Source organism: Entelurus aequoreus, linkage group LG06 (genome assembly GCF_033978785.1).
Source record: "Entelurus aequoreus isolate RoL-2023_Sb linkage group LG06, RoL_Eaeq_v1.1, whole genome shotgun sequence".
NCBI classification, from domain to species: Eukaryota; Metazoa; Chordata; class Actinopteri; order Syngnathiformes; family Syngnathidae; genus Entelurus; species Entelurus aequoreus.
The window spans coordinates 3,379,515-3,396,608 of NC_084736.1; the positions used below are offsets into that span (position 1 = coordinate 3,379,515).

At 40.7% G+C, this 17,094-nt stretch overlaps 2 protein-coding genes and 1 long non-coding RNA gene across 4 annotated transcripts; 1 reads left to right on the forward strand and 2 right to left on the reverse strand.

The window, feature by feature from the left end:
- Window positions 1–328: 328 nt before the first annotated feature.
- Window positions 329–4,692, reverse strand: LOC133652361 (uncharacterized). The gene is made up of 3 exons (XM_062051030.1): window positions 4,685–4,692; window positions 2,915–4,466; window positions 329–806 (listed from the first exon to the last, which is right to left on the reverse strand). The coding sequence occupies exons 1-2, from the start codon at window positions 4,690–4,692 to the stop codon at window positions 3,455–3,457; spliced, it is 1,020 nt and encodes a 339-aa protein (XP_061907014.1). The 3' UTR covers window positions 329–806; window positions 2,915–3,454.
- Window positions 4,466–16,219, reverse strand: trim35-12 (tripartite motif containing 35-12). Of its 2 annotated transcripts, XM_062049855.1 has the most exons (7): window positions 15,130–16,219; window positions 14,915–15,010; window positions 9,659–9,889; window positions 9,561–9,583; window positions 9,374–9,492; window positions 6,275–6,658; window positions 4,466–6,178 (listed from the first exon to the last, which is right to left on the reverse strand). In XM_062049855.1, exons 1-7 carry the CDS (start codon window positions 15,655–15,657, stop codon window positions 6,099–6,101), a joined length of 1,461 nt encoding a protein of 486 aa, XP_061905839.1. In that variant the 5' UTR covers window positions 15,658–16,219; the 3' UTR covers window positions 4,466–6,098. The 2 variants fall into 2 exon arrangements, with proteins under 2 accessions (XP_061905839.1, XP_061905838.1); XM_062049854.1 differs by having other exon boundaries at window positions 4,466–6,658.
- LOC133651755 (uncharacterized) lies at window positions 9,919–13,876 on the forward strand. Its single transcript, XR_009826488.1, has 3 exons — window positions 9,919–9,959; window positions 13,701–13,753; window positions 13,812–13,876. It is a non-coding gene; the product is annotated as an uncharacterized LOC133651755 (long non-coding RNA).
- Window positions 16,220–17,094: the final 875 nt, after the last annotated feature.

The window sequence follows — 17,094 nt, forward strand, 5'->3', positions numbered from 1 at the left end:
TCGCTAACTAAACAGCTAGTCGCTAACTAAACAGCTAGTCGCTAACTAAACAGCTAGTCGCTAACTAAAGCTTGTTTTGGTGCTCCTGATCGTCTCCCATTCCTGCAACTCAGTGCCGCGTTTAGGCAAGAAAAACCGCCAATACCTGCGGCTGAGGCAAGCATTCTACAAACTGTGTTTAGATTGTATTTTTTAAATATTCCAATAAAAACGCGAAAGTGATATATTGAAAATGCTTATTTTCGGGTTTTCGTGGAATATATTCCCTTTTTGATCATGGAAAATGAAACATGATTTAATCGTGATTAATCCACAGCAACACCACCACTAAAATGTTTTATCGTTTATAATTTTTTCCATTATTACAACAGAAAATAATGGTAACGTCCAGGTTAATATATGTGAAATGAAGTGGGAACAGCAGGTTACACACAAACACTGGTGGAAACTAAATGGCAGTGGTATCAAAATCCTCCATCCCTTAACTTTACTGGAGTTCCTGGCGAGGAAATACCTCTCAGAGTCCTTCCGCCTTACGTTTGGCTTTAAACTCTGTACGCTACCAAACACAAGCCAGAGTTTTTCCTGGAGTCCCCCGGCCAAGGACCCTGCCCAGTACTTGCACAGGAGAGAACCTCCAGGCCGCACAATCTCCTCGGCCAAGTCCAGGAAAGAAAAGCACAGCCTGACGACTCTCTGGTGGTCCAGGGCCCGGAAGCCGCTGGCATTGGGGGGGGGGGGCACGTCACTGAGGAGGAGATGAGTCCGGCCCCCGGGGAGCAGGTGGAAAAGCTTGGCGTGCGTGGCTGGATGGGAAGTGTATGTTTTGGAGGTCAATGCCAAGGACTGTACCACAGGGTAACTTTCAATACCTGTACATTTAATATTCTTGTATTTAACTCAATAATGGAATGATGTTGTATTTGTAGTCATGTACGCTTAAAAGTCATATATTGTAAATGAAGGTAATAATACAATAAGTTGTTTAGTGTTCCCGTGAGACGTGTAGAAACGCCGACTCAACACCAAGCCAAACCCGAGTCAATGAAGAGAACGTCGTAAGCTTGACCATTTACTTTTGACATTTCTTCATAGACAAGATGGTGAAAAAGTGAAAAGAACAAAGTCACAATTATTGCCTCTGTACATATTTGTCATAGAAAATGTAACTGTAATGTCCCAAAATGTCCAGCAGAGGGAGACTCCCGTCTGCCTAAATGACTTGAACACATTGTATCTAATTCGACAATTCTATTCAACATATCGGCACTATTCCCCTTGTTAACGTGTCTGACATGTTAACTTGTTAAAGACAACTTACAGAATTGCTTCTTCGCCACTTTGTGTAGGATGGCAACAGAAATGACGACAGAAGACCGCAACATGTACGACTTGCTTTCGAACGAATACCGGAAGTCAACCAACAGGAAGTACTTTAGCGGAAGTGACATCATCTAACTGCTGTTTACCGATTATAGCGTATAATAAATAAAAACAACTTTAGCTCCAAATTAAAGTAATGCAGTCACTAATACAAAAGTATTATCAAGTAATTATGTAAATAATATCAGCGATTGACTTCAGGACAACACAAGTTGCATTGAGAAAAACTGAGATGTTTTGTGCAAGAAATTTAATTTGATTGATTGAGACTTTTATTAGTAGATTGCACAGTACAGTACATATTCCGTACAATTGACCACTAAATGGTAACACCCCAATAAGTTGTTCAACTTGTTTAAGTCGGGGTCCACGTTAATCAATTCATGGTTATGTAACCTATTTTTATGGGCTTGCCTCTTTGTGATGTTAAGTTCCTGTTATACAGTAAATGCCTTGAGCTCTTATTTTGAAGGCGCTAAGAGCGGAAGTGGTGACACGTTGTAGTGGAGCGGAGGTTTTGAAAGAAAGGTAATAAAGTTGGCTTTGCACTGTGTTTATTGTTTATTATATATATATTTTTTTGTATTCTATTTTAGTTACTTTGAATTTACAACCCCTTGGCGCTGTTTTGTACTGTTTTAGTTTATCGTCTGTTTGTAATTGAAATTTATAAATAAAGGTTTAAAAAAATTAAAATTAAATAAAAAAATTAACAAAACACGTGCAAGGGATAACACTATAATAAAACAAAAGCAAATAAAAGTATCAGGCGTTTACATTTTTTTTTAATGGCGTTCGTTTTTAGAATGTGGGAGATTATCCCAGCCTTTTTGTTTTCCTTTGTCATTATTAGTGAGTGGCACATTATTTTTTAAAATTCAGAATAAAACAAAAAACATATTTGGTTTGCATGCTACTACTCTGGATTTATAAATACCAAATTTACCTAAAAGACACTCTCTATTTTATGCTGCCATTTTTTTTTTTTGCTGCAGCTGTTACATACACTGTAATATTGTACATGGTCATTGGGATTTGTTATATATTGTGTATATTATATAATATATTTTAACAAATCAGTATATATTATATACTGTATATATATAATTTGTAAATATTACATGTTATATTTTATATTGCTACTATGGTACATTTTTAGTCTACTTTATACCTGCATTATCCTTTCCATCCTTTGTAAGTGAGCTACTGTGTGGAACAATTTCGCTTGTGGATCATTAAAGTTAGTCTAAATCTAAAAAAAAGAAGAAAAAAAAGAAAGGTAATAAAGTGTTCCTCGTGTAAAACTGGAGGACCACTTCAAAACCTCCGCTCCACTACAACGTGTCACCACTTCCGCTCTTAGCGCCTTCAAAATAAGAGCTCAAGGCATTTACTGTATAACAGGAACTTAACATCACAAAGAGGCAAGCCCATAAAAATAGGTTACAGTCATTTGTATTTATGTGCAGTTTGGATCATCATGTCGCTTATCCTTTTCTATAAATAACCCCAAGCGTTCATATTTACACACCTGTACCTATGAGCCGCCACCTGGCTCCAGGCACCGCAGTCCACCACGCTGCATCCCGGCTGAACTTGTCGTCAACCTCCAGCAATTTGAAGGCGCTCCTGCAGCGAAAGTTCCGGCCGTGCAAAGCTTTGACGACGGACGAGCCATCCTTTTTTTCCGGGGGAACTTTTCATTCTTCGGTTGACGTCATGTCAGCTGGATCAGTCTTCGCTGTATGGAAGTTTGTAAACATGCTTTCCGGAGGACGAGAAACCGGAAGTGGGATGTACTGCGCATGCGCCGAAATAGACCTCCCAATTGGCTGCAGCATAAATAAGGCGGTCCGTGCGTCACTTGTATTCCTCCCATCACAACACACCTACGCATATTTGTTTCTCACCTGAGCTCTACTATTCATTTTCTTCACACCACAATTTGTTTATTCCATTACTTTTTGTATTCATGTAAAAATAGTATCAATATATTGCACGAGTCCATGTTCATCTGTTCTGAATCTGTATAAGGATAGTAAAACTGTTTTTAACACTTGTTTCTAGTGGGTCATATTTCAGAGTGGCACGTCACAAACCAGAATGCGGAAACACGTGTGACTAGATGTGACCAATCTAAGTCTAAGACTAGATGTGACCAATCTAAGTCTAAGACGAGATGTGACCAATCTAAGACGAGATGTGACCAATCTAAGTCTAAGACTAGATGTGACCAATCTAAGTCTAAGACGAGATGTGACCAATCTAAGTCTAAGACGAGATGTGAGCAATCTAAGTCTAAGACTAGATGTGAGCAATCTAAGTCTAAGACTAGATGTGAGCAATCTAAGTCTAAGACGAGATGTGACCAATCTAAGTCTAAGACAAGATGTGACCAATCTAAGACTAGATGTGACCAACCTAAGTCTAACACTAGATGTGACCAGTCTAAGACTAGATGTGACCAATCTAAGTCTAAGACGAGATGTGACCAATCTAAGAATAGATGTGACCAATCTAAGTCTAAGACTAGCTGTGACCAATCTAGACGAGATGTGACCAATCTAAGTCTAAAACTAGATGTGACCAATCTAAGTCTAAGACAAGATGTGACCAATCTAAGTCTAAGACTAGATGTGACCAATCTAAGTCTAAGACTAGATGTGACCAATCTAAGTCTACGACGAGATGTGACCAATCTAAGAGTAGATGTGACCAATCTAAGTCTACGACGAGTTGTGACCAATCTAAGAGTAGATGTGAGCAATCTAAGTCTAAGACGAGATGTGACCAATCTAAGAGTAGATGTGACCAATGTAAATCTAAGACTAGATGTGACCAATCTAAGACTAGATGTGACCAACCTAAGTCTAAGACTAAATGTGACCAATCTAAGTCTAAAACAAGATGTGACCAATCTAAGACAAGATGTGACCAATCTAAGACTAGATGTGACCAATCTAAGACTAGATGTGACCAATCTAAGACTAAAACAAGATGTGACCAATCTAAGACTGGATCTGACCAATCTAAGTCTATGACAAGATGTGACCAGTCTAAGACTAGATCTGACCAATCTAAGTCTATGACTAGATGTGACTAGTCTAATACTAGATGTGACCAGTCTAAGTCTATGAGCATGAACCTACTTGGAGGAGAGACCAAACGTCTCCTAAGACCAACCAAACAGTCCAGTTGAGATCCATTGAACATCTCAGGTGTGTTCTCATTTATGTCCTTCTTGTCTAAACACAAGTAATAATCAATATTGGATTAGATTTACATGGTGAGCAATGCACACATGCACATGTTGATGGTGGTAAGCTACGTGTGTAGCCACAGAAGTACATGTTGATGGTGGTAAGCTACGTGTGTAGCCACAGAAGTACATGTTGATGGTGGTAAGCTACGTGTGTAGCCACAGAAGTACATGTTGATGGTGGTAAGCTACGTGTGTAGCCACAGAAGTACATGTTGATGGTGGTAAGCTACGTGTGTAGCCACAGAAGCACATGTTGATGGTGGTAAGCTACGTGTGTAGCCACAGAAGCACATGTTGATGGTGGTAAGCTACGTGTGTAGCCACAGAAGCACATGTTGATGGTGGTAAGCTACGTGTGTAGCCACAGAAGCACATGTTGATGGTGGTAAGCTACGTGTGTAGCCACAGAAGCACATGTTGATGGTGGTAAGCTACGTGTGTAGCCACAGAAGCACATGTTGATGGTGGTAAGCTACGTGTATAGCCACAGAAGTACATGTTGATGGTGGTAAGCTACGTGTGTAGCCACAGAAGTACATGTTGATGGTGGTAAGTTACGTGTGTAGCCACAGAAGTACATGTTGATGGTGGTAAGCTACGTGTGTAGCCACAGAAGTACATGTTGATGGTGGTAAGCTACGTGTGTAGCCACAGAAGTACATGTTGATGGTGGTAAGCTACGTGTGTAGCCACAGAAGTACATGTTGATGGTGGTAAGCTACGTGTGTAGCCACAGAAGCACATGTTGATGGTGGTAAGCTACGTGTGTAGCCACAGAAGTACATGTTGATGGTGGTAAGCTACGTGTGTAGCCACAGAAGCACATGTTGCTGGTGGTAAGCTACGTGTGTAGCCACAGAAGCACATGTTGATGGTGGTAAGTAGCCACAGAAGCACATGTTGATGGTGGTAAGCTACGTGTGTAGCCACAGAAGTACAAGTTGATGGTGGTAAGCTACGTGTGTAGCCACAGAAGTACATGTTGATGGTGGTAAGCTACGTGTGTAGCCACAGGAGTACATTTTGATGGTGGTAAGCTACGTGTGTAGCCACAGGAGTACATGTTGATGGTGGTAAGCTACGTGTGTAGCCACAGGAGTACATGTTGATGGTGGTAAGCTACGTGTGTAGCCACAGAAGTACATGTTGATGGTGGTAAGCTACGTGTGTAGCCACAGAAGTACATGTTGATGGTGGTAAGCTACGTGTGTAGCCACAGAAGTACATGTTGATGGTGGTAAGCTACATGTGTAGCCACAGAAGTACATGTTGATGTTTTCAAAATGTTTCTTAGGGGGAACTTGATGCCAAAATCAGCGTGAAGGTAATGCTGAAGGTCATGTCCACCATGAAAGACAAGCACAACGGTGCCTTCCTGGACTACCAAGACAGCATGTTGCACCAACATGAAGCCAAATGTGATTCTGCAAGATTGATTGGTGTTGCTTACATGTCACCAGGTGGCGCTGTTCCACACGGCCACTGTAGCAGGGCAGATCTTGAGGGGGTCGGGGTTATTCCCGTTGATGTTTGCTCCAGGGCAGAAGAAGGGGTACATGATGTCGGTAAAGAAGTCCTTAAAGGTGTAGATGGGCATCATGCTGATAGGGTTGGAGAAGGTCACCTCACCGGCGTCGTAGTCCAGCTGGACCCGGACTCTGGTCAGCTCCCCCTCCAGCTGCAAGCGAGTGCTGGGTCTGGTCATGGCCGAGTATTCCCCCTCGTAGTGCGATATCATCCAGAAGCCGCCCTCGGGGCAGCCGGAGATGCGGCCTTTTCTGTCCACGGACCCTCTGACCACGCCCAGCATCCAGTCCACCTTGGCGCCCACCTCCACCTCCCAGGCATGGCGGCCCGAGGAGAAGCCCTCGGAGCCCAGGGCGAAGACGAAGTGGCCGAAGCGTTCGGGGTTGGCCGGGAGCTGCTGCAGAGAGCCGCTGTTGGCCACGCTGGTGAGGTCCTTGGAGATGGACAACCAGGAGTACGCCGTGTTGGGGTCCAGGGTGATGGGCGCTACAACACAAGGAAATGTCATTTGTCACAAAGTCAAAACCAGCTGCAAAGTATAACATGTGAATAATGCTGTATAATAGACTGTATTTATATTATTCACATGTGAATAATGCTGTATAATAGACTGTATTTAAGTTATTCACATGTGAATAATACTGTATAATAGACTGTATTTATGTTATTCACATGTGAATAATGCTGTATAATAGACTGTATTTATATTATTCACATGTGAATAATGCTGTATAATAGACTGTATTTATATTATTCACATGTGAATAATGCTGTATAATAGACTGTATTTATGTTATTCACATGTGAATAATACTGTATAATAGACTGTATTTATGTTATTCACATGTGAATAATGCTGTATAATAGACTGTATTTATATTATTCACATGTGAATAATGCTGTATAATAGACTGTATTTATATTATTCACATGTGAATAATGCTGTATAATAGACTGTATTTATGTTATTCACATGTGAATAATACTGTATAATAGACTGTATTTATGTTATTCACATGTGAATAATGCTGTATAATAGACTGTATTTATATTATTCACATGTGAATAATGCTGTATAATAGACTGTATTTATATTATTCACATGTGAATAATGCTGTATAATAGACTGTATTTATGTTATTCGCATGTGAATAATGCTGTATAATAGACTGTATTTATATTATTCACATGTGAATAATGCTGTATAATAGACTGTATTTATATTATTCACATGTGAATAATGCTGTATAATAGACTGTATTTATGTTATTCACATGTGAATAATGCTGTATAATAGACTGTATTTATGTTATTCACATGTGAATAATGCTGTATAATAGACTGTATTTATATTATTCACATGTGAATAATGCTGTATAATAGACGGTATTTATATTATTCACATGTGAATAATGCTGTATAATAGACTGTATCTATATTATTCACATGTGAATAATGCTGTATAATAGACTGTATTTATATTATTCACATGTGAATAATGCTGTATAATAGACTGTATTTATATTATTCACATGTGAATAATGCTGTATAATAGACTGTATTTATGTTATTCACATGTGAATAATGCTGTATAATAGACTGTATTTATGTTATTCACATGTGAATAATGCTGTATAATAGACTGTATTTATATTATTCACATGTGAATAATGCTGTATAATAGACGGTATTTATATTATTCACATGTGAATAATGCTGTATAATAGACTGTATCTATATTATTCACATGTGAATAATGCTGTATAATAGACTGTATTTATATTATTCACATGTGAATAATGCTGTATAATAGACTGTATTTATATTATTCACATGTGAATAATGCTGTATAATAGACTGTATTTATATTATTCACATGTGAATAATGCTGTATAATAGACTGTATCTATATTATTCACATGTGAATAATGCTGTATAATAGACTGTATTTATATTATTCACATGTGAATAATGCTGTATAATAGACGGTATTTATATTATTCACATGTGAATAATGCTGTATAATAGACGGTATTTATATTATTCACATGTGAATAATGCTGTATAATAGACTGTATCTATATTATTCACATGTGAATAATGCTGTATAATAGACGGTATTTATATTATTCACATGTGAATAATGCTGTATAATAGACTGTATCTATATTATTCACATGTGAATAATGCTGTATAATAGACTGTATTTATATTATTCACATGTGAATAATGCTGTATAATAGACTGTATCTATATTATTCACATGTGAAAAATAAGGACATTTCAATGTGACCCCAAACTTTTGAACGGTAGTATATATATATATATATATATATATATAAATATATATAAATATAAGAGAGAGAGAGAGAGAGAGAGAGAGAGAGAGAGAGAGAGAGAGAGAGAGAGAGAGAGAGAGAGAGAGAGAGAGAGAGAGAGAGAGAGAGAGAGAGAGATCAGAAGGCATAAGAAAAAGTATCTACATTTGATTGTTTACATTTGTTAGTTTAGGGTTGAAGTTGCCTGGAGTTTTTTTTTGTGCGGTTTAGGAGGATAGAGATGCCCTTTCTTTTCCACCTGTTGGGAGTGCATTCCACATTGATGTGGCATAGAAGGAGAATGAGTTAAGACCTTTGTTAGATGGGAATCTGGGTTTAACGTGGATAGTGGAGCTCCCCCTGGTGTTGTGGTTATGGCGGTCATTTATGTTAAGGAAGTAGTTTGACAAGTACTTCGGTATCAGGGAGGTGTAGCAGATTTTATAGACTAGGCTCAGTGCAAGTTGTTTTACTCTGGAGGCGAGGATTAGTGATTTAAAAGTAGCTAAAACACTGCAGACTGCGGATGGCCTTTATCTTTACTTTTCACACCAAAACGCGTCCATTCTCCCTTTTCTGTCTACACACTGTGTCTGCTTGTAAGTACTCAGTGTGTGTGTGCTGCCTAACATGCTCCTCTGCTCGTAAAACCAGCAATGTCATGACGTGACGACGCACCGTCATGCCCGCTAACAATAATAATACTTGGGAACCGGTACTTTTCAAACAGAGTATAGTACCGTTTTTGATTCGTTAGTACCGCGATACTACTGTATACTAGTACCGCTATACCGTACAACCCTCCTCCTGACTGTTGATATTTGCAAGCATCAAGTAGGACACTGACAGCACAATTAGAGTCAACATGTCAGATGATGCTTACTGTACTGAACCATTTCCACCATCTTCTCCCAAACATGGTACTTGAGGGAGCTGACATGTTTGGCCACGTCAATAAGAGCGCCGGACACCTTCTCCGGCTCCTTCTGCGGCAGCTGTGCCCTTTAACGACAAAGTGTCAGCTCAAGGTGGAGTTGTAGAAAGTGTTGTCACGAAGAAGGAATTCTTACCTCTTCTTGGTGTTTGGGTAATTCTACAGCGAGAAGACACGTGTTGTTATTATCACCGATAAGCGCGTTTCGATGGCGGCGGAGACGAGGCCTCGTACCTGCAGGAAGAGGGCGTCGCCGGATGCGATCTCGTTCTCCACGGCGATGACGGCGTGCGAGAAGGTCAAGATGTCTCTGGTGATGCTCTCCGACTTCTTCCTCACCAGCTCCCGCTTCTCCTCCTCCTCCTGCTGCAGGGCGGCCAGCCGAGCCACTTCCTCCTTTTGCAGGAAGTCCCGCAGATGCTCAAACTCCTCCCTGACCTGCTTCTCCGAGGCCTCCGCCTGGTTCTGTGCGGGCGTGGAAATGGGCGGGTCACACGTCTTCCATGCAAGCGCAGCGTGGAACATACAGTATTAAGTACGGTAACAGTGGGTACTAACCCTTGTGGCTGTAGGCAACTTCCTTGATGTAGTTTTCATTAACACTTCAGCAAACATCTAGCTCTTTTTTGTTGTTGTTATGATACCACAGAAAAGTGTGATGACGACCATAGAACAAGAAATGGAATCTATCAAATAGATCTGCTTACTCCGTACAAAATGTATTAAGCACACTTTGAAAGCTAAATGTGACCAGTCTAAGACTAGATGTGACCAGTCTAAGACTGGATGTGACCAGTCTAAGACTGAATGTGACCAGTCTAAGACTGAATGTGACCAGTCTAAGACTGGATGTGACCAGTCTAAGACTGAATGTGACCAGTCTAAGACTGAATGTGACCAGTCTAAGACTGAATGTGACCAGTCTAAGACTGGATGTGACCAGGCTAAGACTGGATGTGACCAGGCTAAGACTGGATGTGACCAGTCTAAGACTGGATGTGACCAGTCTAAGACTGAATGTGACCAGTCTAAGACTGGATGTGACCAGTCTAAGACTGGATGTGGCCAGACTAACAATAGATATGACCAGTCTAAGACTGGATGTGACCAGTCTAAGACTGGATGTGGCCAGGCTAACAATAGATGTGACCAGTCTAAGACTGGATGTGACCAGTCTAAGACTGGATGTGACCAGTCTAAGACTGAATGTGACCAGTCTAAGACTGAATGTGACCAGTCTAAGACTGGATGTGACCAGGCTAACAATAGATGTGACCAGTCTAAGACTGGATGTGACCAGTCTAAGACTGGATGTGACCAGTCTAAGACTGAATGTGACCAGTCTAAGACTAGATGTGACCAATCTAAGACTGGATGTGACCAATCTAAGACTGGATGTGACCAGTCTAATTCTAAGACTGGATGTGACCAATCTAATTCTAAGACTGGATGTGACCAGTCTAATTCTAAGACTGGATGTGACCATTTTAAGACTGGATGTGACCAGTCTAAGACTGAATGTGACCAGTCTAAGACTGGATGTGACCAGTCTAAGACTGGATGTGACCAGTCTAAGACTAGATGTGACCAGTCTAAGACTAGATGTGACCAATCTAAGACTGGATGTGACCAGTCTAATTCTAAGACTGGATGTGACCAGTCTAATTCTAAGACTGGATGTGACCAGTCTAATTCTAAGACTGGATGTGACCAGTCTAATTCTAAGACTGGATGTGACCAGTCTAATTCTAAGACTGGATGTGACCAATCTAATTCTAAGACTGGATGTGACCAGTCTAATTCTAAGACTGGATGTGACCAGTCTAATTCTAAGACTGGATGTGACCAGTCTAATTCTAAGACTGGATGTGACCAATCTAATTCTAAGACTGGATGTGACCAGTCTAATTCTAAGACTGGATGTGACCAGTCTAATTCTAAGACTGCATGTGACCAATCTAATTCTAAGACTACATGTGACCAGTCTAATTCTAAGACTGGATGTGACCAGTCTAAGACTGGATGTGACCAGTCTAAGACTGGATGTGACCAGTCTAAGACTGGATGTGACCAGTCTAAGACTGGATGTGACCAGTCTAAGACTAGATGTGACCAGTCTAAGACTGGATGTGACCAGTCTAAGACTGGATGTGACCAGTCTAAGACTGGATGTGACCAGTCTAAGACTAGATGTGACCAGTCTAAGACTAGATGTGACCAGTCTAAGACTGGATGTGACCAGTCTAAGACTGGAAGTGACCAGTCTAATTCTAAGACTAAATGTGACCAATCTAAGACTAGATGTGACCGATCTAAGACTAAGACTAGATGTGACCAATCTAAGACTAGATGTGACCGATCTAATTATAAGACTAGATGTGACCAGTCTAATTCTAAGAATAGATGTGACCAGTCTAAGACTAGATGTGACCAGTCTAATTCTAAGACTAGATGTGACGAGTCTAAGACTAGATGTGACCAGTCTAATTCCAAGACTAAATGTGACCAATCTAAGACTAGATGTGACCGAGCTAAGACTAAGACTAGATGTGACCAGTCTAAGTCTAAGACTAGATGTGACCAGTCTAAGTCTAAGACTAGATGTGACCAGTCTAAGACTAGATGTGACCGATCTAAGACTAAGACTAGATGTGACCAATCTAAGACTAAGACTAAATGTGACCAATCTAAGACTAAGACTAGATGTGACCAGTCTAAGTCTAAGACTAGATGTGACCAGTCTAAGACTAGATGTGACCAATCTAAGTTAAAGACTAGATGTGACCAATCTAAGACTAAATTTGACCGATCTAAGACTAAGACTAGATGTGACCAATCTAAGACTAAGACTAGATGTGACCAGTCTAAGTCTAAGACTACATGTGACCAGTCTAAGACTAGATGTGACCAATCTAAGTTAAAGACTAGATGTGACCAATCTAAGACTAAATTTGACCGATCTAAGACTAAAACTAGATGTGACCGATCTAGGACTAGATGTGACCGATCTAAATCCAAGACTAGATGTAACCGATCTAAGACTAAACTAGATGTGACCGATCTAAGACTAAATGTGACCAATCTAAGACTAAATGTGACCAATCTAAGGGGTTAACCTCTTAAGGCCCAAGCTGTTTGTTTACATGCTTTTTTTATTTCTTTTTGCTATTTGGTCTTATTGGACCCTAATTAGAATAAAAACTATGAGTCATCTTTTGATATGATGTACTTAGTCCATAACTACACAAACGTGTACTTCATGTTTAGTGACATGCTAATTCTTATTTTTACACTGTTTTTTCCAAATTCCATTGTATGTTATACTCTTCTGACACCACCAGATGGCAGCATAAGTGTCCACATAAGCGGCCATAAGACCCCAATTCAGTAGTGTACACAATTGTGGAAATAAGAGCTAAAAGGTGCTGTCCATGCATGTGGCCACTAAGCCTTTAGAGGTTTTAAAAGGATTGTACTTACTCCGCACATACACTAGCGTTCAAAAGTTTGGGGTCACATTGAAATGTCCTTATTTTGGAAGGAAAAGCACTGTACTTTTCAATGAAGATCACTTTAAACTAGTCTTAACTTGAAAGAAATACACTCTAATGTGGTAAATGACTATTGTAGCTGCAAATGTCTGGTTTTTGGTGCAATATCTACATAGGTGTATAGAGGCCCATTTCCAGCAACTATCACTCCAGTGTTCTAATGGTACAATGTGTTTGCTCATTGGCTCAGAAGGCTAATTGATGATTAGAAAACCCTTGTGCAATCATGTTCACACATCTGAAAACACTTTAGCTCGTTACAGAAGCTACAAAACTGACCTTCCTTTGAGCAGATTGAGTTTCTGGAGCATCACATTTGTGGGCTCAATTAAACACTCAAAATGGCCAGAAAAAGAGAACTTTCATCTGAAACTCGACAGTCTATTCTTGTTCTTAGAAATGAAGGCTCAAACACAAAATTGTTTGGGTGACCCCAAACTTTTGAACGGTAGTGTAGCGCCACCGAGGATTCTGCCATGAAAAAAATGTTGCAGCCCTCTCCTCTAAAACAATGACTACTATCAAATCACTTAGATTAGTTAAGACACAGAGAATTAGATGATCTGATCAGAGAAATGTAATCCACATTCATTTGAAGAACCCAATGACAACTCGAGCTAGTGTCAAACACTCAGTACTCAATGTGAGATATTTAAGTAACAAATCATTTTTAATGATTGATTGTATTCTCTCTTACAATCTGTATGTTATGTTTGAACTGAAAGATGGCTCCACAAATGCAGTTCTGATTGAAACTAGCCCACCTCACTTCAACCCTGTAAGATCCCACCAAACATTTGATCACACCTAGCATCAGCTTACAGTGTTTTTTCAAGCACGGGAAAGAAGAAAGGAAGGAAAGAAAATACGGGAAAGCTGCTGATGGTGTGTTTGACAGAGCAGCGGCTGGAAGAAGATACCGTAGCAGTCCACTCTCCAAGGTAAATACTGTACATTAGTACTTCAAAAAACTACTGTAGATGCTGTACATTGTACTGTATGAGCTTTTACATTTATTTTGAAAAGGCAAACTACGTGTTAAATGTTTGCTGTTTAGGGGGGCATGTTAGAATAATTGTTTCTAAATTATCACAAAAACTCTGTGTTACATTTGAGGGCCCGGTGAGAAGACAAAAGCTGTCTTTGAAACCTACCAAGAAGAAGGCTCGTAAAACTCCACTGTGTAAGGGGGAGAGCCACGTTAAGGGTTTTCTGTTTTCTCTCATGTATGGTAATCAACAGAAAGATATTGTTCTAACCCAAGGACTTCCAAGCGGAGAGATGGCAGGATATGCCCAATTTCCAGACGACCTCTTTTTGAAGTATTTTACGAACTCTTTTTTCACTATTTTACGGAACTCTTTTTGAACTATTTTACGGACCTTTGTCCTTTGGAAACAGCGGTGGCCATGTGGTCGGGGAGGTTCCAAAGTAAAAGGAGGCGGCGTGCAACCTTTTGGCAGAGCGTGCTGAGATACCGTGCAAGGGTACAGCGTACAGACGACTCTCGTCAATATTGAGTCCAAATTGAATTCTGTCTCGGTTTAATTCTTTGCCTCTTGTCTTGTTTAATAGATGTCATCAGTGTTTGAACCTGACAGGGCCGAGCACCAACGGGAGACGTTGATTTGAGATGCACGTGTTTTGAGTGAAGAGCTAATTTTTGATTGATTGAGACTTTTATTAGTAGATTGAACAGTACAGCACATATTCCGTACAATTGACAACTAAATGGTAACACCCCAATAAGTTTTAACTTGTTTAAGTCGAGGTCCACGTTATTTATGATCATAAGTTGAGGTAATTGTTTCCAAAACAATTCGTATTGTTTGTAATTCCTCGTTTTTTTTTTACCCCTCCAACCCCCGACATGAAAACGCGACCCCTGTGTGACCCTGGCAGCCCCATGCGGGTCCCCACAGGCGGTGTTTGTTGATACCTTGATGTGCACAGTTGTGTCATCACACTCCTGCTTGGCCTCATACAGGCGACGCAGGTTCTTCTTCACGGGAATCAGTTCTTTCTTCAGCTCCTCCTGCCCAGGGGACACATGCCAAATAAATTGTCACATTCAGAACTTAACTCTATTTATTTTCCTGCAAGATGGTTGAATTGACTAAAAAAAACCAAAACACTGTTTAAATAGAAATGTACCTTGAGGTCGTGCGCTCCTTCTTCCAAAGGACACACTCCATGGCCCTGGTGCTTCTTGGAGGTGTGACAGACGCAGCACAGAACTTGCAGATCATCCAGACAGAAGAGCTTGAGGACCTCGCCGTGGACGCCGCACCTCACCTCCTCCGCCTTTGCCTCCGTCGTCCCGAGGGCGAGGCCGCCCTCCTGCCTCTGCTGCTCCCTCAGGAAGGTGTCCGCCACGTTCTTCAGCGCCAGGCTGACGGTGGGCTCGGTCAGGGAGCACTTCCGGCGGCAGATGGGGCACTCGCGCTGGGCCTTCTTCTTGTTCCAGAACTGCTGCAGGCACGCCCTGCAGAAGCTGTGGCTGCACTTCAGCACCACGGGCTCCCGGAAGATCTCGCAGCAGACGGGGCACGACAGCTCGTCTTCCAGCACGGAGCCCGAGCGCGAGGACACGGCCCTCGGGCGAAGAGACGAGGTGGCTTTGGAAGTCTGCAGGAAGGAGAGTTTCCCGGGTTGGGAGGACGCACGTGGGCGCGACGCCATGGCGGAAGGTTCTAGCGGAGAATGTGCTTCTCCTGCGAGGACACTGCAACAAGCTTTGACGTCAACAATGACTTGAAGAACAGGTTAGGACGGTCCCCTTCTAGGAAAGCCCTCATCCGACACCTTCTGCTCCACTTTGAAGGTAGAACACCAACACACGCCCCTTCTTCCCAAGACAACATCATCATTCCACTAAGTCACTGGTGTCAAACTCAAGGCCCGAGTGTGGAAATATGTGGAAATAAAGTACCTTTTTTTTAAAAATAAATGTATTACAAAAACAAATGTACTGTGCACAATGACATATATTTACACTGTAATCCTCTCTAATAATAAAACATAGTATTATATCATCATACATTTCAAAACAATATTATTGTTCAAATAAAGATAATTACTTAAATATCTGCTTGACTTATGATTTCAAAGTGAGTAATCCAACAAACTGTTCATGTAAAAATGTTAAGACAAGGTTGTGAAGTGGCCAACATGACTCCAGATGTAAATCCTATAGAACAGTGGTCCCCAACCACCGGGAGCACTTTCGGCGGCAGATGGGGCACTCGAGAATTTAAAAAAAAAAAAAAAAAAAAAAAAAAAAAAAAAAGATTTTTTTTTTTTTTTTTTAAATTAAATCAACATAAAAAACACAATATATACATTCTATATCAATATAGATCAATACAGTCTGCAGGGATACAGTCCGTAAGCACACATGATTGTATTTATTTATGTAAAAAAAAAAAAAAAAAAAAAAAAAAAAATTGTTTAAAATACACCCCCCCCCCCCACCACCACCACCACCACCACCGGTCCGTGGGACAAATTTTCAAGCGTTGACCGGTCCCCAGCTACAAAAAGGTTGGGGACCACTGCTATAGAACATATGTGGACAGATCTAAAAACTGCAGTTGGGAGAATTTCAAATCTGAGAGACCTGAAGCAGTTGGCAAAAGAAGAGTGGTCCAAAATTCCAGTAGCAAGGTGTAAGAAACTCATTGATGGTTACATTGATTTCACTTCTTTTTTCCCCAAAGGGTGTGCTACCAAATATTAAGTTGAGGGTACCAATCATTTTGTCCAGTCCATTTTTGGAGTTCTGTGTAAAATAATATCAGATTTGGCTTTTTCGGGGGGGGTTTTGTGTTGGTCCAATGCAAACAAAATAAATAAACATGTGAACACCAAAGCATTTGTCATTTCAACAATTTTCTGGGAGAAGTGCTGCCTTTTCTGACACAAATGCACACATTTTGGCTCCCAAAAGCAAACTTTAGCACACGTTTTGGCTCCAAGATGACACTTTAGCACACGTTTTGGCTCCCAAGACGACACTTTAGCACACGTTTTGGCTCCCAAGACGACACTTTAGCACACGTTTTGGCTCCCAAGAGCAAACTTTAGCACACGTTTTGGCTCCCAAGACGACACTTTAGC

Bases quoted from the DNA above. Each gene is read 5' to 3' on its own strand.
- trim35-12 (XM_062049854.1), bottom strand. From the start codon at position 15,657: ATGGCGTCGCGCCCACGTGCGTCCTCCCAACCCGGGAAACTCTCCTTC. The intron at 9,493-9,560 runs GTAAGAATTCCT...TTGTCGTTAAAG, and splicing joins TACCCAAACACCAAGAAGAG to GGCACAGCTGCCGCAGAAGG. The intron at 6,659-9,373 runs GTAAGCATCATC...CTTGTGTTGTAG, and splicing joins GGTGGAAATGGTTCAGTACA to CGCCCATCACCCTGGACCCC.